General features: G+C 50.0%; 1 protein-coding gene and 1 long non-coding RNA gene across 5 annotated transcripts in view; one reads left to right on the top strand and one right to left on the bottom strand.

The window, feature by feature from the left end:
* The window catches only part of SPRED2 (sprouty related EVH1 domain containing 2), a 66,171-nt gene extending 64,024 nt beyond the window's left edge, over positions 1-2,147 (bottom strand). The window contains exon 1 of the mRNA XM_075413314.1: positions 1,999-2,147. Within this exon, the coding sequence (XP_075269429.1) occupies positions 1,999-2,045 (47 nt within the window). The 5' untranslated portion in view covers positions 2,046-2,147. The remainder of the gene's footprint in view (positions 1-1,998) is intronic.
* LOC142360499 (uncharacterized) lies at positions 1,577-10,438 on the top strand. Of its 4 annotated transcripts, XR_012763101.1 has the most exons (3): positions 1,859-2,006; positions 3,753-3,885; positions 4,395-10,438. It is a non-coding gene; the product is annotated as an uncharacterized LOC142360499 (long non-coding RNA). The 4 variants fall into 4 exon arrangements; XR_012763099.1 differs by lacking the exon at positions 1,859-2,006 and adding an exon at positions 1,577-1,757 and having other exon boundaries at positions 3,753-10,438; XR_012763098.1 differs by having other exon boundaries at positions 3,753-10,438.
* The last annotated feature ends 10,419 nt before the right edge of the window (positions 10,439-20,857 follow it).

The following is a 20,857-nucleotide window of genomic DNA, read 5'->3' as shown; positions in this document are numbered from 1 at the left end:
ACCATGACAAGCCGAACTGCAGCCTCCAAAACGGCTGCTCGGGATATGCACGGGGGCAAGGACCGCCGTGCATCATTTACCCTGAAAGCCAACACATCCAGCCGCCAAGAAAACAGCCAACGCTGGCCCGGGAAGTGGGTTGGGTACCAGCCCCCCATGGACACCGGCACTCCTCATCTCCCAGGGACCGAAGCACAACATTGCTGGGCTGACCGATGACCCCAGGAGAGGCGGTGGGACCAGAGAGCCTCCCTCCCCAGCCCAGGTAGGATGCGCATGAAACCCATCAGCCGAAGCCTCCCTTGGCGTGGCAACACGTGGCAACACAGCGGCACGTGGAGGAAGAATTTACTCCAAAACAAACTGCAGCCTACAATTAAGGAAAAAAAAAAAAAACCAAACCCCAACCCCAACCATCAGAGCCAAGCGCTCGGTGTTTTACACCGACACTCACCTCCGCACCAAGCCCTGCAGGAAAACGCGTTCGGAGCAACACCTTCGTGCAAGATGAAGGCCGGCGAGCGCCAGCTTTCGTCCACTCAATCTGTTTAGGGTCGCCTCTATGCTCTCAAACCCAGAGACAGGGACCCACCTCTGCTCCTCTTGTCCAATTTGTGAAACGAAACCAAAAAAAACCAAACCAAGAACCGGCAGGTTTTTATTGGAAACGAGTCGGCCACATTTTTCCAGCCTGCCAGGTCATGGCAATCCACAGGAGAGAAACTCAACTTTTTTTTTTTTTTTTGGAAGAACCATACCAACTTCAAAATAACCACAATTTCAGAAGCTATATGTAAACATGTATTTATAGTCCCTTCATTAAGAAGCACCAAAATAACAACTCCTCTTAACACACGCATTGCAGGCAGAAGCCATTTCCTTCACCACTCGCATTTCCCCAGCAAATCACCTCAAAATAAGTTTGGCGTTACGAAGGTGTAAGCGCAGCACATGCCACCAATTACGATTATTTTTTTTTTTTCCAGACTCCAAAAACCGAGCCGAAAAGTTGCGCAATTCCGACGCCGCTTTACAAGCCCTGAGAGAAGTCATTTTAAAGCGCGGTACATCCTATGGCGCTTGGCACGAAACCAGTCCTGCACGCCAGTGAGTCATTTTTCTTGACTGTCAAAGCCCAGAAGGAGATGGCCAGCAACAACGCTCGGGCCAGCGCGGCTTGTAAAAGCCCTTCCTGTAATTTCGCTGCAATAGCTTTTAAATTTTATTTCGGGGAAGAAAAATTTTTTTAAAAAAGGGTGAAAAAAAAAAAGCACCGCCGGGCATTTTTAAAGGCTTGGGGTGGGCTCTCGGGGGGGGGGGTGTGATTTGCGGGGGTGCAGCAGGCACCGCAGCCCCCCGGGACGGGGGTTGGGGGGGGGGGGTGGTTGGTGAATGGGGAGGCCGCCGGTGACCGGATTTATGAATGCGGCGTCATGTGACGGCGGCGGCGGCCGCCCTCCTATTCACAAAACGGCGGCGGCCGGGGCGGGGATCCGAGATGTCCCCGTCCCCGTGTGTGTGTGTCCCCCCCGGCACTTCCCGATCCGCCCCTCCCCCATCCGCGGGGGTGCGGGGCGGGGGAAGAGAAGCGCCCCGCCGCGCCGACACCCCCCCCCCCCTCGCAGGGCGCCCCGACCCCCCCAGCGGGGGCGGGGAGAGGTGGCGGCGGGGGGTGTCCGGGGGTGCGCCCCCACCCACCCCCCCCCCGCACCCCGGCGTCCCCGCGCCTCCTGGGGGTTTTTATGAATGAAAAGGCGGTATGCAAATGAGCGCGGCTCGGGGGGGAGCGCGAAATGGCGGATGCGCGGGCGGGCAGCGCGCACACGTACGCGCGTGTCCGTGTCCCTCTGTCCGCCGGCGGTCTGCGTGTCTGTGTGTGCGGGGGGTGGAGGTGGGGGGGGTGAGGGGCGAGGGATCCGCACCGGCTCCCGCCGGGGCAACAAAGGGCGGCCCCCCCCACCCGGCCGCCCGCCCGCCGCCCCCGCCCGGCCCGCTCACTCGTCAGGGTAGGCTTCCTCGGTCATCTTCTCCCCGTCTAGGCTCATCCCTCGCCGCGGGCGGCCGGGCTGCGCCTCCGCATCTTCCTGCGCTTCACATGGCGGGGGAGGCCGCGCCGCGGCGGGCCGGGGCTGGCGGCTGGCGGCCGCGCCGGGCCCGACGGCGCGGGAGCGCGGGCGGCGGCGGGGGGGGGGGGGGGGGGGGGAAGGGGTGGGAAGGGGGCGGGGGGCTACGGCCGCGCTCGTCGCCGGGCGGCGGCAGCCGGGGGAGGAGGAGGAGGAGGAGGAGGAGGGGAGGCGGCGGTCAGCGCGCCACGGGGGCGCGGCGGGGCGCGGCGGCGGCGGCGGCGGCGCGGGGTCCGGGCCCGGGGGAGCGGCGCAGCGCCCGGGGGCAGGCGGCGGCTCCGGGCCAGCCCCATGGCCGCGCTCACGCCATGGCGGGGCGCCGCGGGCGACGGCGGCGGAACGGGGCGGGGGGGGGCAGAGGGGAGCGCTGGCAGGAAGCGGCGGCGCTGCCGAGCGGCCGCCGGGAGCGGGCAGGGCAGCGCCGGACCCGGGCGGGAGGGACGGTCGGAGGGAGGGAGCGGCGGCGGCGAGCAAGGAGGGGACGCGCCTGCCGGTGGCGCCTCCCCCGCGGCGGCGCGGCCCGCCCCGGCCCAGCCCACCGAGCCCCCGCAGCGCAGCGCAGCGCAGGGCCCGGGGTGCGGCCGCCGCCGCGCTCGGCGCCGCCCCCCGCGCCGCAGCCCCCGCGCCCCGCCCGCCGCTCGGCTCGGCTGGGCTCTGGGCTCACCTCAGCAGCCCCGCTCAGCCCTGTTCAGCCCGACCTGGTGAGGCCCGGCTCGGCCCGACCCAGCCCAACTCAGTCCCGCCAGGCCCAGCTCGCCGCAGCCTGGCCTTGCCCGCCCCGCCCGGCCCGGCTCGGCTCGGCTGGGCTCGGCCCCAGCAGCCTGGCTCGGTGTGGTGGCTGACGAGGCCCGGCGCGGTGTGCGCAGCGAGGGGCCGGGCGGCCCGTTGGCGGGCGAGGGGCGTGGGGAGGCAGCGGTGCCCCCACGGAGCTGCGTCCCGAGGGGACAGGACGGGGCTCCTCGGCCCCTTCGGCCGGGTTTCTCACCTCCCTGGGGTTCTGCTCGCCCCGACTGGCCCTCTGCCAGAGCTCGGATGAGCCCGCGGAGCCGTGCTAAGCAATGGCGTGGGGTGAGCGCAGGCTTTGTAGGTCAATCTAAATGCTTTTTGCTGCCATGAACGGTGCCGTGACCGTAAAATCTCTCCCAACTTGTGGTGTGTTCACAGCTACGCCCTGACATCTTCTCCTGCCCTGGAAACTTGCTTGGTCCCCAGAGGAGGGGGTCACAGGAGCTGGCCTTTGAACAGAAAGTTTGGCCCATGAAGTTGAGCAACTAGCAGTGCGTTTAGGCTTTGCTTTCTCCACCAGGTCCTCTGCAGCTGGGCAATTCTGGGAGAAAGAATCTGTCTGTCCCACCCAAACACATCACCTTGCCCTTCCGGCCTCTGCAGGCCCCTCAGCTGCAGCTTCTCTTTCCCAGGGCAGGGAGGGAGACGTCCCGTCTCCGCTCTCACTGCGTAGGGATACTCAGACCGGCGCGGCTGCGATCCCTAAGGAAGCCGCTTACCGATTTATCTTTCAAGTCCATTCTATGGGATTTGGTCTTGAGGGGTCCTTCGGATTTTGTGGTGGAAATTGTGTTTCTGCTCTGTTGGGTTGCAGTTTCTAAGTGCTGTAATTTTTCTTTTCAGGAACAGAAGTGGAAACTTGGAGAAAAATCTGTGGACTGCTAGTAATGCGATGGAGGCAAGAGCTGATGAAAGCTTCGAGGTCTTCTTTGAGGGAAGTTAACCCCAGGGAGAAGCAGCACGTCCTCTGGAGACGGTACTAGAATCGGTGGCTTTGGTGGGGTTACAATATTATAGTCACGCACTTGTCATTGCCTGAGGTTCGGCCGTAACACCAGATACGGTGTGAGACCGCAAGCCCGCTCCCCTGCCCTCAGCAGCCTGTGGCATGCCCCGTCGGGCAGCAGTGCTGCCCCTCTCCCCACCCCTTCCTTCCTCTGCGAAGCCCGGTTTGACACCCCCTCGGCTGTGCTAAGGCATCCCCCCGTCGCAGAGTTACACCGCCGGATCTGCTGAATGGTCCCAGCTAATAATACGCCCCGATACCTCTTTATTTTGGAAAGTTATTCAAGGATGCAGCTTCCAGAATGGCATGATAAACATCTTGGCAAAGCCAAGCTGGCAGCGAAAGGAAGCATCAGGGCAGGAGTGAGCGGTTGGGGGCAAGGAAACGGCAGGAACGTCTTCAGCTGCTGTACCATAAAAGACCAGATGTAATGATCTGACACACTTCCACCCATCCTGTGTCTGTCTTTTTTACCCCAGACGATTGCACAGACGGCTAATTAAAATCTCTCATGCCGAAAGTCTCCGTGGTCAGCAGGAGCATCAATGCGCGTGAAGTGGGGAGCGTGGCATTTACCACTTGGCTGCTACAGAACCAGAAGAAGGGGAGACTTACGGCCACGTGAAAAACCCAGGGCGCGATCATGTAATTAAAAGGCCATTATAATGCATACACCGCTGAGGAGGACTGGGCATTAATCACTGTCTGATTAATGCCTGAGAGTCTGACTGTATGATCTGGATGTATTTTTATGTCCTTGTGTTGTATACGCTTATATTGGCCCCAATGGTGAGAAGCAAACGTGTCTGAGGCTTGGAAACCGAAGCTGTACTCGATCTCGTCTTGTGAGTCATTTCCTGTGGATTTGCAAGATCTCGCAGTCGATCTCTGCTTTCACTGTCCTGCTAATTCGGAGGCTGCTAAGCTATTTATTCTCCCAATGATTTCTCTCACTGCACAGACCTCTTGCTATTACTTTCGTACTGATAAATTTTGAATTTTATCTTTCTAATATTCAGGTTGCCGAGCCGGTTCTTGCGAGTAGCGCTTTCAAGATGACTGACTTTTCTGAATGAAAAGGCTCTCAGAGGTGCGATTTCTGTTTGTGCATTGTGCTGTTTGTGTACAGAGCTTCTGCTTACACACAGAATAGCGCTTCCCTGTGATGCCATCGTCACGGTACCTAGAATTAATTAGCCACTGGTGGCAGAGCTTCAAGGCAGTAGCTTCTGCATTCTAAAGATTTGTGTGCTATGACTCCTCTGCTTTTTACATTCAAAAGGAACGTTTATTTTGCAGCGTAATATTTCAGTCATTGCAGAGAACCAGGTATATGGACCTGGCTTCTGCTTGGACTGAAGATGGACTTCCCCAAAGTGCTGTTACACCTTTAGCTGGCACTGTTTTGGGGGTGAGAAGCACTGGAATTTGAAGCGGCAGAGTTAAGGGTGGCATTTACCTGCAGGCTTGCAAACCTAGCCTGCTCCCTTCACCCACTCTTGCTTTGAAAGCCCATACCTTTGGGCTGAAATCTTCCACACCGTTGATTTAGAAACCTAAATATGAATGTCAGTACCTTGTTGACTGTGCTAGTTTCAGTGACTTTTCCACTGACTCACACGGTGACTTTGAATGAGTGAGGAGTAGAAGTCAGCAGTCCTGAATCACACCATCCTCCAGACAATTACCCCCTCCCCGATAATTCCTTCGAGCAGGAATCACATTTTGAAAGCAACGGTTACATCCGTGTTTTCCCCATTAGAATCGCTCAGAATATAAGAGCTGCAGAAACGATCTGCAACATTTGCAGTCAGCTTGAAAGCTTTCAGAGTTGACACGTTTTGGGAGGTCACAAAGTTTGGAAATGCAAAGTTTTTTTTCAGCAGAAGTGGGATTTCAGCGTGTGGTTTGGAGAATTGTCGGGAGGAGGATTTTGGGCACCTGCCAGGGGAAGAGGAGGTGGTGGAGGGCTCCTCGCAGTCCTCCCGGGATGTCCTTTTGAAGGGCGGTAAGACCAGAGCAGGAGAGCAGAAAGGGACCTTCACTGCCAGATGGGCTGCTTTGCCCAAGATCTGACTATCCCACTGTTTCCTCCGTTTCTTGGTTTTTGTAACCGTGTGTTTTACTAAGACAGAAAATGGCAAGAAAGCTTATGCCATCTCTTTGCTACTGCTTGCATGTCCCTCTGTAAAACTTCGAGATGCTGGGTCTGGTGGCCGGGGGAAAGAATGGGAAGGGAGGAATGGGGAAGGAGACTAGAGATCTCCAAAACAACTCAGTGCTCACCGGTTCAAATAAAATAAATGTCTGGTTAGAGGAGCAGCTCAGTGCTTTCAGCTGAAAGCAGAGGTAGAGCAGGAGCTCAGCCCTTGCTGGACACCACGGGACCCACCTGGGCAGCAGCAATGCCCCGACGGCCAGGAAGGCACTGACCAGTGCTTGCAGTCAGCCATGAGTTACAAGTACGAGACAAACCTGGTTGCATTCATAGTTGTATTCACGAAAGCATGTGCTGTCCTTCACCCTCTCCCAAAGTAAAAGAAAGGTTTATTGAAATGAAGGGATTGTGAGGAAAAGAGGGCTTTTCAAAACCCTTGCTTTCCTACTGGGCGCTCTGATGTCCTCTTAATATTCAGCAGTAAGTGATTTATAGCCCTCCTGACGTGATGGTTTGGTGTTTCCTTTGTGTGCATTAACTTCCTTTTGATTTAAAGGGATGATAACAAACCCAAATTGTAATCTCACAAGCACATGACACATTGTCTCTGCGGTGCAGATAGCAGGAAAATGCTCTGATCTTGAGTTCAGCGCTTCAGCCTCCCCCCGACTGCCTGGATCTCACCCTGATGACAAGGTGGCATTAGCATGTTTAGTGAGACAGCAACGTTGGCGGGCGTGATTCCTTCAGACGTAGTGATGCAATGACGTTTTTTGGGAGTCCCACTAGAACTGAGCCCCCATCATGGCCTCAACAAGAGATGGGCGCACAGCTGCTGCTTGAACTTCTTGCATACCTTTTGCTACTGAATGCTTGGAAGGAAAAACTGCCACAAAGCCTTCACGTATCGCCATTGGCTCCCCAGCAGTGCTTTGGTTCCCAGCTCATAGTATGGCCTGGCCATCGGGTCAAAAAATAAGTGCGCAGGAACTCTGCCAGTGTCATGGATGCACTGGCAACCTCGGGATTAGTCCTAAAGCTGGGCTACTTTTGGTGTGAGGGAAGGGGTGCTCTCCTCTCAAGCTGCCTTTCCACCCTTGAGAGGTTTCTGCATTTAGGATACAGCTGTTTCCAGGGCCTCATGGGAGCTGAATAAACAAATGCCAAATAATCTGTTTTGATTCGGGGAGCACAAAAGTGGATGGATCTGGGGAAAACATCGGAGCTGTGCACACTTTTCCTTCCCCTCCTTGGGGATTATTTGAATTAGGCTTGAACCCATAAGTGTATTTTAAGAAAGTTGCCTTCTGACCCAAATGTCACTCGATAACCAGTGTTCCTCCCTTTCTCGCAGAGCTGATGGGAGACCATCCCATCTGAACACCCATGTCTCCTTTATTGCAGAGCTCTTTGGTCGGCCTCAGCAGGTGACAGGATGAACTGTTGACTGCTTACTTTGGCGAAACCAGTTTTCGTGGCTTGACCTGCTTTTCTCACCTAGCATCTTGCTGTGAGTAAGAGGGTCCTAATTTAGCATCTGAGCAGTTACAATCGCAGGTTTACCCAGCCCAGGCCCAGCCGTGGCAGAAACCCCCAGACAGATGTGGATCATGAAAGGCTTCTGGCGTTAAATTAAGCTTTTGAAATACGGAAATGAGGACATGGCTGGGTCATGCGTTTAGTGACATATGGTACGCGGGGGAAACGAGTGGAATGAGTGATGTATGTACCCTGCCCGTATCCTCCTTAACTGAGCCCTCGGCTTCGGGGCTGCTCAGTGACACTGGCCCACGCAGTCCTTTACAGACACTTGACAATATTTAATTTCAAAGGGTAGCCGTCCACCCTCTTCTCCAGGCAGATATATTCCCTTGTGTCAACGTCCTCTTAACAACTCCAGCTAGGCAAATATAGCACATGGCTTATGAGTGTTCTGGAAGGACTCAGAGATGGAGAGTTGGAGCTAAAAAAAGTTCATGGTTAACCCCATGCACCACTGGATAGCTTTGCCAGGGAGAAGTCGCAGCAGAAGATGAAGAAGCTGGGAGGAGACTTAATGGTCCTGCAGAGAACACCACCTTAGACAGCCATCCTCCAAGACGCTTGCGTTGCTGTTCCCAAGGATTCCCATGGAAAATAATCATACGCTCCTTTTATGTCCTTGTAATCACAAACATATTATGCTTCCCTGCCCACTTCTAAGGAGAAAAGTAATTAGTCACCCCACACAAATCTTTTGGGACTGTACATACACTGCAGTACATATTCCAGCTCTGTCTACAAGGGAATGAAGATGCACAGTTCTGCTCGGTGCATGGTTATTAACAGATGATGCCATTTGCAGAAACTGGGTGCAAGGCCTTTCATGTGCTTACTGCCAGCCACGTCTCCAGCAGCATTTGCTGCCAGGGTTAACGAAGCCTAGAAATGCAAGCCCAGGTTATGAGAGCTTCACGCCTGCAAAGCTAAAAGCATGGGCTTGTCTCCCCAGAGCTCGCAGCCTGCTCACAAAACTCCCTTGTTTTAGATAGAAGCCTCTTCAGTCTCTTAGTGGAAAAAAAAAAGGGCTGGTTATTGCTGGGTGCATGTTCTGACCTTAAAAGCTGACAGTAAAAACAATCCAAGATATGGGGCATACTGAAGTGGCAGCTGAAGGGCTTTTTTTTGTTCATTCTACAGTTAATGCCATCGCACTAAAATTGCAAGCGGGGAGGAGTGAGGGTTAATTTAAGGTTTATTGTGACAAAGAAGAATTATTTGGAAAACAGCAAATGGAAGGCATTCTGGAAAATAAGCTTTTGTTTTCATAGTCAGGAGTACTTGACTTGTGTTGTGGGGACTGTGAAGGAAACCTCCTAGATCCATGGCAGGTAAACATTTGCCTTTGATTCTGTTTTCCTCTTCGAGTCTATAAACCCCAGCATTTAGACTTAAATGGATGTGCTGAAAGCTGTGTTTAGGAAGAGAATTTCATCCCCTCCTGCACATACTTTTAACATGTGATAATTGTTTAACTGCAGCTTTACAAAATATGTCTGGAGGGGTGGTTTGTATGGCAGGAGTTACCTGGCGCTGATGATAATTGCCTGATTTGGCCCCACTGAAGGCAGTGACAGCAGGATCAGAAGAGCCTCAGTGGCTTACAGCAAATTCCTCCCTCCTGATTTCACACATTGGAGAGGTCTCATTGACAACATGGGGAACACACGTGTATGCTAGGACCATGCATGGCTTCCGTGTCATGTGTTCAATGTGGGCATGAATCTCCTCGTTTCAGAAAGGTTTTCAATTGGACTACATTTCTGGGGGAACAAAGAACAAGATCCTCAACAGTATCCAGACCCCTAGCTTCTTGTAAGTCCCCAACCCGGCAGCACTCTCTGGCATTTTAAGCATTTTATCACGTCTTTTTTTTTTTTTTCAAACAGGGAGCTAGAGAGTTATGAAGAAGAGATTTTGATGATTGATGATATCTTTTCTAGTGCCATCGGTTTTGTTTTCACCAGACCTATCACAGAGTCTGGGATCTTCCTTTATTTTTCGCTTTCTGCTTCTTTCACCAGATCTGTTCCTCCCATACAATGTAGTCCAAAACTCATCACAGGGTGATGGAATTACCCTAACCACATGGCCCGTATACATTGCCTTGCATATAGGTGCTGCTCCTCATACTAAAACCATTGCCACACTACCAGTATTTAATTTATTACCACATAAAATGTTCTGGATAATTGTGACATTGAAAAGCTGCTTATAAATCGGTTCGTGCTCAGCTCTAAAGAGATTTGGGTCTTCTCTTTGATGTTTCTGGGTCGAAGGAAGTAACAAATGTGAAAGCCCTCCTTACAAGACTTGATCAAAGGCCTGGGAGATGGCAGTCTGAGTTTTGGCCCTTATCCTCTCTCGGGGTCGCAGGCAAACCAGGATAAGTCTTTGTTTTCTTGAAAGAAAGACGGATGGCTGTCTTGCTTTAAAATCCTGGGAGGGTGCAAAGCAGAGGTGATTTTCACCTTGCTGTAGCAAGTCAAGGTCAACTCTGTCTCTCTGCAGATGGACTTTGCCTCTGCTAGTGGCGGGAGGAGCAAGGCACCCTTTGAGAAAGGGCACCAGAGCCTGCTGCCTTCTGCTTGCTGAAGAATACTAACAGTGGCAAGGACTTTGTGCCACTGCTGTACAGCTGTCACCCAAAATTGTGGCCAGAGCTCTACTTGACCGTAAAATCTGCTACATCAGAAAGCGGTGGAAGCTTTGCAGTAACTTACTTTGCTACACAGAATTACCCCCAAAGGGGCTTTGACCTTTTAACAATGGCACTTCATTATATAGAATTTTCTCATCCTCGTTTTCCAAGGGGGGGGGGATAATCACTGAGGAACATGAGATCTTGAAAAAAGATAATCACCCAGGTAGTAAATGATATAATGTGACTTTTGATATGCATCTGTGTAATCATGTCTGGTCTTATACACTAATTTTCATTAGTATCCTTCACAGTCATTTGTAATGGTGGAGAAGAGTGTTGGTCTTCCCTTACAGCAAAAGAAATCACAGCCTGAGGAGATATGCAGGTGTCAGGGGGAGAACTCAGACTCAGGAGCACTTGGGAGTCATCTAGGACAGGAAAACGACATCCACTTCAGCTTAATTCCCCGTGCTTATTTACGTGTGTCTAATTGCATGGCTGTAAGTGGTATTTAAATCACCTAGGCCCCTCTGTTCCCCTGTAATTTACTATCAGCAAGTACAGAAATAAATTCTAACATGTTTGTGAGACATACCAGAATTACTCTGAACTTATTAGAATTTTGGAGTAAAGTTAAATGCTTCAAGACTAAATATCACACTGCTTATTCTCTTCTCATAGTTTGTATCAGCATGGATTGAAATGAAATGCTGCTGTGAAGCTGCCCCATCAAACTGAAGGTGGTTGTAATTGTTTGCCTGGTGTGACCCGAGTAAAAGTGCTCCAGTGCGCTTTTCCACCCCAAGAAAATTCTTTAAGCCCTGATTTCCAAGTTTGAAAATAGCTCTCTACAGATTAAACATATTTTTCACCCTCCAGAGAAGTGTTTTCAGCTACAAATACTTTCTTCTGCCTAAACAAGAGTCCTTTCCTTTGCACTTGTGCCAACATGTAACTTGGATAAAGAATTAAACTTAGATTCTTCGTTAGAATGCTTCCCCTGACTTTTTTCTTTTTTTAATAACGACTGTAAGACATATGCTGTCTCTCTTCTGAATTTTAATCTTTCTAATGAAGGTGTGTTTGAAGAAGGCACGCCCTTCAGCAAATGTTTTGTGGTATCATATTTGTGCCTTTAGTGTTGAGGACCAGCTGCCTTTTAAATGCACTTTTCAGGGTCTTACATCACAGAGGCCTAAATTAAAACACACTTACCATAAAGGGGTGCAGCATATGCATTCATCCTGGAAATTGCGCTGCGACATGAAAGATATCCAAACACTATATGTAATTTTGAAGATGAGCAAGGCTTGGCCTTTCAGATGTCCCACGCGAGGGAAGCACCCACATCCCGCAAAATTGCAAGCTTCTGAATCATGGAAGTCAGATCATAAAGCCTCTAATTCCCACTGGTTTCAAGACGTGTGCGACTGTGAAAATTGAGCCCACCGCTGAATCAGGGGTGGCCGACTGCCTGGAGGATGCGAGCCTCTGCAGCAACCCCTGCGGCTGGGCACCCGACGACTCAGGGAGCTGCAGAGCTCAGGGACGGGGTAACTCTCCCTTTCTGCCTCCCAGCTCCTCCTCCACGTGGATTTCAGGCTCAGGGGTCAGAATCTGGTGGCTCTCTGCGGTGTGCAGGTTTTGCTTAGTGGTTTGCAGGCTGAGAAGGGCTGGACATGCCCCGTGTTAAGAATTATTTGTTTAGCTCTAGGTGTCTTTCTCTTCATTCAGACTACTGGAGAAAAATTTTCCCCTCCAGTATGATCGTATAGACCAGGAGTAAAACTGCTGGTGCTGTTATTTTGGATATATATACCATGGTGAGACCAGGAGCTAGGCTTTAACATAGCTCCCTGAAGGTACGCAGCTATGGAAACCTTGCCACAGGCTGTGCATCCCTGCAGAACCAGAGTTCTCCTTTCTGAGTTAGTATGGGATGGATGCCAAATTTGTTCTCCACCTCCACGGCTCCCAGGAGCCGAACGGGTAGCTTCAGAGAGCCATCGGCTCCGTCAGCCTGTGGGTAGACAGAGGGAGCCCCCGAACTCCAGCCAGAGTGAGACTTCCTCCTCTGCCTCTGTTTGATGGCAGTCTGTACGTGTAACTCACTGTTGGGGGGAAAGATTTTGCAATCTGTTTCAAGTATCAGACATTGGCAATCCCTCTCCTAGAGCGTGGCGGTTGGAGAGTATCCCGGCCTAATTTAGGAGATGCAGTGCTCTCCCTTGTCTAGACATTGCAGTAAACGTTATTCCGCTGCCTGTGGGGTTACCGGGCTTGACACAAATGTGCTAGCCAAGCTCAAAAGGAAGAGGAAATATGGGAATATTCACCACCAGAAGACACTGCCTCCCTTGACATTTTCATCTGCGAAACAATGGCTCACAGACATTTTTGAACTGGAAGGTGTTGTTGACCTTTTTCCTTTTCCTCTTTTGACTTTTGTTTCCTGTAGGACAGTCTCTGGAATTACTTAACATTGTCATCGAGTCCGAGGGATTCCCCTCCCTGTCTTCTTCCAGTTGCGCTACATCTCCCAAGTTCCCTGCGATGTGAAATTGCTGAGGGAAGATATTTCTGTTTAAACTGGAAGCCAGGAGCACAAGAGCTGCTCCTCCCAAAGGAAATGTTGTTCTTCTTTTTACTTCCATGTCCTCAAATAAATCTTAAATCTTTGTTCTGTACCATGGTAGGTCCACTTGGGACTTCCCAGTTTCCTATAAAATCTGATTTACTCTCTTGCTGAGTCCATGGAGCCAGATACTAAATCCATCTTATGGAAAAAAAAAAAAGAACAATAAAACCCTAAGTGAAATATTTTGCTGAAAAATGTCACAGTGTAATGATTTTTGAAACAAAAGCCTAAGAAATATTTTTTGCTTTTCTAAACTAGTTGAAAAAATGCATGCATATACCCCTTTGGTTGGAGTGGTGCTGGGAAAGTCTGATACGTCATATGCAGTGCCCGCTTCAGCGAAAGGAGAGCCGGCTTTGTCTTTTTATGTGTATTTGTATGTCTTTGTGACAAATGTAGGGTCTGTCTTGGGAAGTTTTGGTGTGATGTCGAGGAGAAGGCAGCTTTCAACCTTTGGAAAGGTTGAAATCTGGCTGCCTGCCCTCGGGTGCCCCTAAACTCTGTAACCTCAGTCAAACTGTGGAGGCTCTGCACCCCACTTCTCTCTGACTCAGGGCAACCAGATGCTCAAGGCTTGGGTCCACCTTGGCATCGTTACAAGCATCTTTTGGGTACTGTTTTGTCCTGGTTTTCTTTTCTGGATATGTTTTTTCTCCCAACAGCCCTTCTTAATATGCAATGAACTCACCTTATTCCATGCCAAGAAGACAGGATTCTCCCACACAGGAGACATGTGCCTGAGCCATCTCACCACCCTCCCCAACTCCTCCTCCCTTCACTGCTCCTTTCTCCCTTCAGAGTCATCACTCAAATAAGCACCTCGTGACTTCGGTGCGTTTATGCCGCTGCTCTCCCAGATCTCGAGGGATAAATTCCCTGTCGATCCCACACAGAGGGATCATTCTTGTGTGTGCAGTGTCTTTAGGGTGCAGCATGCAGGATCTCGATGCAGGATTCCCCGGCTGAAACTCAGACACCACGTTCCCCTCCGTCATGTGAAAATGAAAGCGAGCTTGGCCACAGCAAAACCACAGAGCAGCAGTGGAGCCTTGTGTGTTTGGGTAGACAGTGTAAGGCACCCAAAGCTTTCCTTCAGATTTTCAGGGGGTGCAAAGCGCATGGATGTGTCCATCAGTGGGACCTCCAGAAGGACAAAATGTCACTGGGATCCCCACTACAAAGAGCTGCCCTGAGGTCGGTGTCACAGGATTTCCGCAAGCGTGTGCTTATCTTCTAGACAGATCTCCTGGGGAGGAAAAGTCAGACACACACACAGGTACAGTGAGCACAGCTGTCTGTTGTGGGGCTGTAAGGAACCGCCGGAAACCCGCGGAGGAAGGTGCAAAAAAAAAAGTGAAAAAGGGAAAGGGAGGGGAGGGAAGAAGCTGTTTTTCTAAAAGCTTGGTTGCCCTTGCAAGCAGAGTAACATCCCAAAAGCGACACACGTGTTAGAGGTTTACAACCTTCCTGTATTCTGTAGATGCCGAAATAGAGGGGTAGAAACTTCGCTGCACAAGGGTGCAGTGAGTTTTCAGGAGAGTGCTTGCTGTGCTGATAAAGCTCATTTCTGCTCCGGAATCGGGGAAACTGAGCCATGGAAGCAAATGGACTTGCCAAAGCCACACAATAAGCATGACAGATTTAGAAAGAAGATTAAATATGAACAGGTTCCCTGTACCCTGCCTGCTTCACGCACTCGTGCAAAGACTGTATCTGCATTGAGTGTTTTAGATGCTCCTGAAATTCCTGAGTGAGACAGGTTGGATAATACCAACTCACGTCTTATGTAGAAGTTAAGATGGAGTAAAAACAAGGCACCTGAGGGTTTGGTTTGCCCTGAAGGAGCAGAGCTTTGTTGCTCTCTCTGTGTTTGCCCACGGACTGCATGGCAGGGAGGCACAAAGCAGAGAATATGCCCTCTGGAAAGACCTGGGAAAATGATAGCTGCCTCAGTTCAGGAACTGAGCTGGAAAACTGAGAGAAAAAGAACTAGATTGGGTCAAAGTGAAAGAAATGGCTGTTTAGCCTTTTTTTCTTTTTTGTTTGGGGGAAATAAGAAAAAACCCAACGTGTTATTTTGGGTCAACCCGAATTGCATTTTCAATGTAATGTTTTGTTTTGAGGTTAGTTACCCCTCACTTCTTACACTTTCTTTTATTTCAGGTCTCTTTTGAGTGGAAAACACCACTTCAAAATAGCAACCAAAGGGTTGTATTTAAGAGGCATTGAAATAAAATGCTGTGGCATTTTCAAAACATACTGTTTCTTTCAAGAAATGTAGATATGTATGTCCTTTCCCCCTATATTTTGGGTACAGTTGAAAATGTTTGCCATGTTTCATTCATTCTGGAAGCTCCAAAATTGCATGGTTTGGGTTTGGTTTTTTTTTCTAGACATTTGCTGGGGTCTTTTTTGCCTCATTCAAGTCCTGCTGAGCAATTGCTTCTACAGAAACAAGAAAAGGGAGGCGTATAACCTGGGGAACAGGGGCTCACAGCTCGTGTTGCAACTCTGAAAATCCTTGCAACTCCTGGTTGTGCCTTCAGGGCACAGGACAAGGCTCACAACAGCATCTGGGGCAGAGCCTAGGCTATGGCTGAAGGCAAGAGCATTACCACTGCCCTCTTATTCCCCGGCAAAGATATTGAAGAAGCAGCAGGGAGGAAAGAGTTGAGGCAACAGGAGACGGATGTGTGCAGCTTTACAGTGCTTGGTTTTAAACAGCTATGCCACTGGACGGTTGGTTTTCCAACAACCAGATTGCCAGCACCAGCCTTTCATCCCAATAAACTCCAGGTTTTCTTTGTTTGCTGTCAGGTCGTACAGAGGTAGGTGTGCAGGGTCATGCAAGAGGCATCGGGGGCTAGTTTTATTAGTATGCACCCCATCCCCTCTGTGGCTTTGCAGAGCTTGCTCTTTCTGTGGGTTTGCCCTGTTGGGACTAGGGTGCAGAGGTGCACTCGGAGCTACCTCCCCGCTCAAGCCGGGGGCTTGCTTGCTCACCAGCAGGCAGGCTAGGGACGTATAGAGGAGCAAAAAGCCTTGTGCTCACTCCAGATAAGAGAGGTGATGCTGATAGGCATGAGAGAAACATCCCAAGCAACTGACTGAAGCAGAAATGTGGTTTGCAGCTCTAGTGTTTGCCCGACTTGTTGGCACTCTGGGGCAGGGGCAGGCGGGAGCTGGTCCAGCAAGACTGCAGCTGCACTACAATGTCCAGCAGACAGTCAAATCCTAGATCTTCTCTTTCCAGCCATAACATCTAATGTGAAGGCAGCAGCCCTTTAAAACCAGATCTATGGTAACTGGCAGCTTAGGTGACGGGCAGTTCCTTCCAGACCAACAAATAATGCTGTGTGCTCCAACTAGCAGGGGACAGAAATTCTGAATTCAAGCCATCTTAAGTTAGCAAACTCTTTTTCTGATTTTCCCGGAGCTGGCCAGCTGTGGCCTTCTGTGGTTGCTCCAGCATGCAATGTTTTGTAATGAAGTGGTGGGGTCTCAGCAGGCCTTGTTCTGTCACTGGAACAATGGAGCATGGACTTTCTTTATATCCTGAAGGGCATCAAATAATAAGAACACAAAAAGTTGTCCAGCTGTGCTTGAGCTGGAATAGTTTTCTCTTTTCATTTTTCCAGTCAGCCTTAGTAGACAGCGCGGCTGCCTAATTCACTTATCTTCCAAGGAGGATACTTAAAAAGTAAATAGAAAACTGGATTTAAGAAGTAGCACGTGTGTAGCATGAAGAAGTAAGACTTACCCCTGCTGGAGCAACCTTCATTTTGTTGGGATTATATTTGGGAAGAATTTGGTCTGCTGCTTGGCAGCTCTGTGTACAAGCTGAACGGTGGCATCGTCAGCAGTTGTTATTAACGTCTAGAAGTAATTCCTAACCTTAGTCACCTCAGGTGATTTATGCTTGAAAAGATCACATAGCCTGGTAAATTTGGGAAGGATAAGTAAAGGGATACCAACCCAAACTGCCTTCTGTCTGGCAACCACCAGGGTTACTCAGGTTACTTGGCAGTGCTGGGCTATTCACTACTTTGGTTTAACCCCTTGCAAAGACCATGCAGAGGTGAAGAATTATGGGCAAAACCCGCTGGCTGATCCCCTGGCTTGGAGGAGTGCCTGGAGTTGGCTGTCATGGCTTGCTGGGGCTCAGGGTGTTGTGGAGAAGGAAGCCAAAGCACCGGACAGGCCCCTCCCTGGCCTGCAGGAGATGTTCCTGTGAAGGTGCAGGCAGATGTTGGCTGCTTGCAGCCTGTCTCCCGCTGCTTGTCACAGCAAGGTGAAAAGGAGCCTGATGATCAGCTTAAAGACGAGATTTTGCAGGGAGCAGCTCAAGGGACCTGCAGGGACGGTGGCGGTAGGAGTCTCTCGGCCAGCACAGCTGCGGCCGGAGGAGGACGTGTGTCTCCACCCGCACCTTCCCGCTGGGAAGGGACCCCTGGGAAGCAAAGCCCATCTCAGCAGGGACCTGGGGAAATACGTGGCAACAAAATGATTCCCCGGCACCCACTGAAGCGCATCGAGCAGGCTGCGTGGGGAACGGCTCATGTGTTAAGCCCATCATACTTGCAATCAGATTTTTTGTTGTTGTTGTTGTTGAAACCACTACAGAGAGCAGCACGTTTCCAGGAGCATGGCTCCAGCAAGCATAATTCCCTGTGGCTTCCTGCCGGCTTGGGGAGGATTTGTGTCTGAGGATGCTTTACCTCTTCCGTGCCAGCTCGACTGGAGCCATGTCTCAAGATGGTTCTTTGATATCCTGTACAAAGGATTGTTCCTCATGGCGTTTATGTCATGAAATAATATGTTTCTGCAAAATTTAATCTGATTAAAATACAAAGAATTAGGATGGGGGACTGGATACATGCAAAGTAGTATTTAGGTATCTGTTTCTTTTGTTAATATATAGGTCTGCCAGTCCTACAAAAACTCCAGCACGCACTTAATGTTCCCAGTGGCTAATCCCATGAAAGTCTACTCCCAGCACACAGTCAAGCACACACGTACATCTGTATAAGACACGGACTACATGGCCCTAATACTGATGTGCTGACTTAGGGTTGTTTTGTTGTGAATGTTTGCATGTCTGGAGCGTCTCATCAGACTCAAGGATGCACAAACCCTCACTGTCTGGATCTACAAGGCACTAAGTAGGACTTGGAAAACGGAGGGCTGGCAGGGAAAGGCAAGATGTTACATTTAACGATAGGAAATAATGGTAGGAGCCAGGCACAGGATCATTAAATAATGGCTTTCGTTGTCCATTATTTACTTCAGCTTTCCTTCTGCTTCTGTGAAATGCTGGCTCCTGCGCCGTCTGTCTCGCAGTGGCACATTTGCCATCACTTTTTTCAAATGGACATTTTGTTTAATATTTAGAAAGCAGGCCTAAAACATACACAAGTATCAGTGTTAGGCAGAGGGAGAGAAAGCTGAGAGCTAATGCAGTATATGCACATAGTAAGGCATGCGCCTTATCTTTCAGTAAAATTGCTGAATTACTATCAGTGCCACAACAGCATTCTCAATTACTGTAACAACTTACAGCCTTTGATATAAGACCACCAGAATTTTTGTCTGCAATCTGATAAAAAGCCAACTGTACCAAAGCAGCAAAGAGATTAAAAGCAAAACAAACAATTAAAGGAAACGGGGAAAAAAAACCCCAACAAATGAAAAATTACAGGCTAGAATTTGAATTATATGATGCATTTTATATTGAAAGCTCTCAGCTTTACAGTGCTGTCTTGAATGCAGATCTGCTGCCCGTGTGAGACTGGAGTGACTTACACCAGTGTGTAAGTACTGCTGTGCAATTATGAGATCTCTAGCGCATCTGTGATTGTGAATCCTTCCTTCCTGCAAGGCCTCCATAGACGTGGATACGTGGGGAGAAGTGCTGGGTTTGGCTTTCAATTTAACCTGAAGCAAAAGTCAGCTTGAGGCTGCCAGATTGTGCCTGGTTTCAGATGAAACCCCTGTGAAAGTAGTGAGTTGAGTATGGTTTCCACTCAAAACCATAAATCGGTCTTGATTTGCTTGAACCTTTGCCCATTTCCCCCCCCCCCCCCCCCCAAATTTGGCCTGTGTTCTAGGTTTGTAACAAAACCTAAAACAAACATCACTGAGTTTCAGGTTTAGTTGTGAAAGTTTAACACAGAAACCATTTTCCTCCAGGGGAAAGGGGGGATGCTGGCCTGTGCGTGAAGGCTGAGGTTTGTTTTTTATTCTTTTTCAGAATGACAGTGACAGTTTGTAATTTCTACCTTGAAAGCAGCTGGAGAAGAGGCTTTGGCTCAACTTATGATGTGAAGGACAGAACGGAGGAAGGTGACCATCACGTCCCTGCTTGGATCTCCAGCCTCATTTTCCTATCGCTGTTAGCAACGGGGAGCACATTAGCGCAGAGAAGCCCCGCAGTCTCGCTGCTATGCCATTTAACTCAGAATCAGGGTCAGCATTTGATAGCGTGGAAGCCAAAGATAGCAGGAGGACAGATTTTTGCCTGGCACATGGTAAGATCAGCAACTGGGAACCATGCCACCACAAGAGAAGGAGCTGTAAGAAATTGCAGCTTCCAGCTCATGCTGAATTCCTGTCTCCCCAGGAGTGAGGCTTGTCATGCAAGGAAGCAAGATACCATCCATTAATTGCTGGCCGCATTTTGTCTTTCTGTGAGATAGGAGCTTCCGATTCCTCTTGTGTTTCTCCCAGCAAGCTGAGCCTCACATTTCAGAAAGAAAGTCCAAGCTGGCGTGCTACCCTTGCTCTGGTCTGCATCGCAGGGAAACCAGGGCTCCAGCTTTTTCCCATTAGCCTAGTGCTCCATGTGCCATGTCATGCACTGTGAAACAGAGAGGGTTTTTTTTTTATTTTAAACAAGATTACTACTGTGCACAAGGTCAAAGACTGCAGGAGTAACTGTTTGCCATGCTAAAACGTTGCTGCTGTCTCTGATGAGCACAGATACGCTGTGTGGTCCTTAGAGTTGTTGACCTAGAGGTGTGAATGCTAACACCAGACCCCTCTTGGTGTGCCTGGCTGTAATCACAGGAAGCTCATTCATTACTCAGGTCCTGAAGATAGGGAAGTCTTGGTAATCAGTTTGGATGGGAGGGGTTAATTAATAGTTTCCTTTTACACTTGTTGATAGAGCAATTCATTCTGTCATGAGAAAATTTGGAAGTGGGGGGGAGTTTCAGTAAACTGTGAGCAAAACCTGAGATTTCAATCAGACGTTATGGTCCAGCTTTGCTGCTGCTTTTCTCTTTAATCTTACTTCCCCTGTCTCTTCACAACAGGGCCGTTTTCAGGGCTAAGCCACGCTTCCCAGAGCCATCCTTTTGAGATAAGTGGGACGGTAGATAACTTTTCATCCAGGGAACGGCCTGTGAAACTAAAGAAGTGCATCTGCTGTCCCCATTCAGGGGACTGGATGAGATCCTGGAGAAAAATGCCCAAGGCCGTACAGCTACTATTATCTCCAGCCACCAGCAGCAAAAGCAGATGAGAGACCTCCTACAGAAAGCAGGAAAGGAGTGTCCCGGGCAGTTGGGACAAATCCTTTCTGCCTCCGCCTGGCCTGTTGGGCACTGCTGAGCCCTCCTGACTCGCTGGATGATCTGAAATAACACTCCTTTGGCTGCTGCCCTGGGCTAGCTTCATGGGACTGGGGAAGTAGTGCCCATCTCCAGCAGTCTGTGTCCATCTTCTGGCAGTGCCTGACTCTTGAAGGGATATTTTAGCCTCTCTAGAGGCAGCTGGTGAAATAATGTTGAGCACAGAATTGGAAAATCAGGAGAACTCAAGCTGGGGCTGGGTTTTTTGCTACACCAGGCTTTAAACTGCTAATTCTAACAACAACATTTCAAAACATAGTCCAATAATACCACCATGTGTTTTAGGGACATTGCTATCACGGTGGTTTTAGATGCTCGTCTAGGTCCTACAA

Source organism: Opisthocomus hoazin, chromosome 2 (assembly GCF_030867145.1).
Source record: "Opisthocomus hoazin isolate bOpiHoa1 chromosome 2, bOpiHoa1.hap1, whole genome shotgun sequence".
NCBI lineage: Eukaryota > Metazoa > Chordata > Aves > Opisthocomiformes > Opisthocomidae > Opisthocomus > Opisthocomus hoazin.
This window is presented reverse-complemented; position numbering and strand designations above follow the sequence as displayed.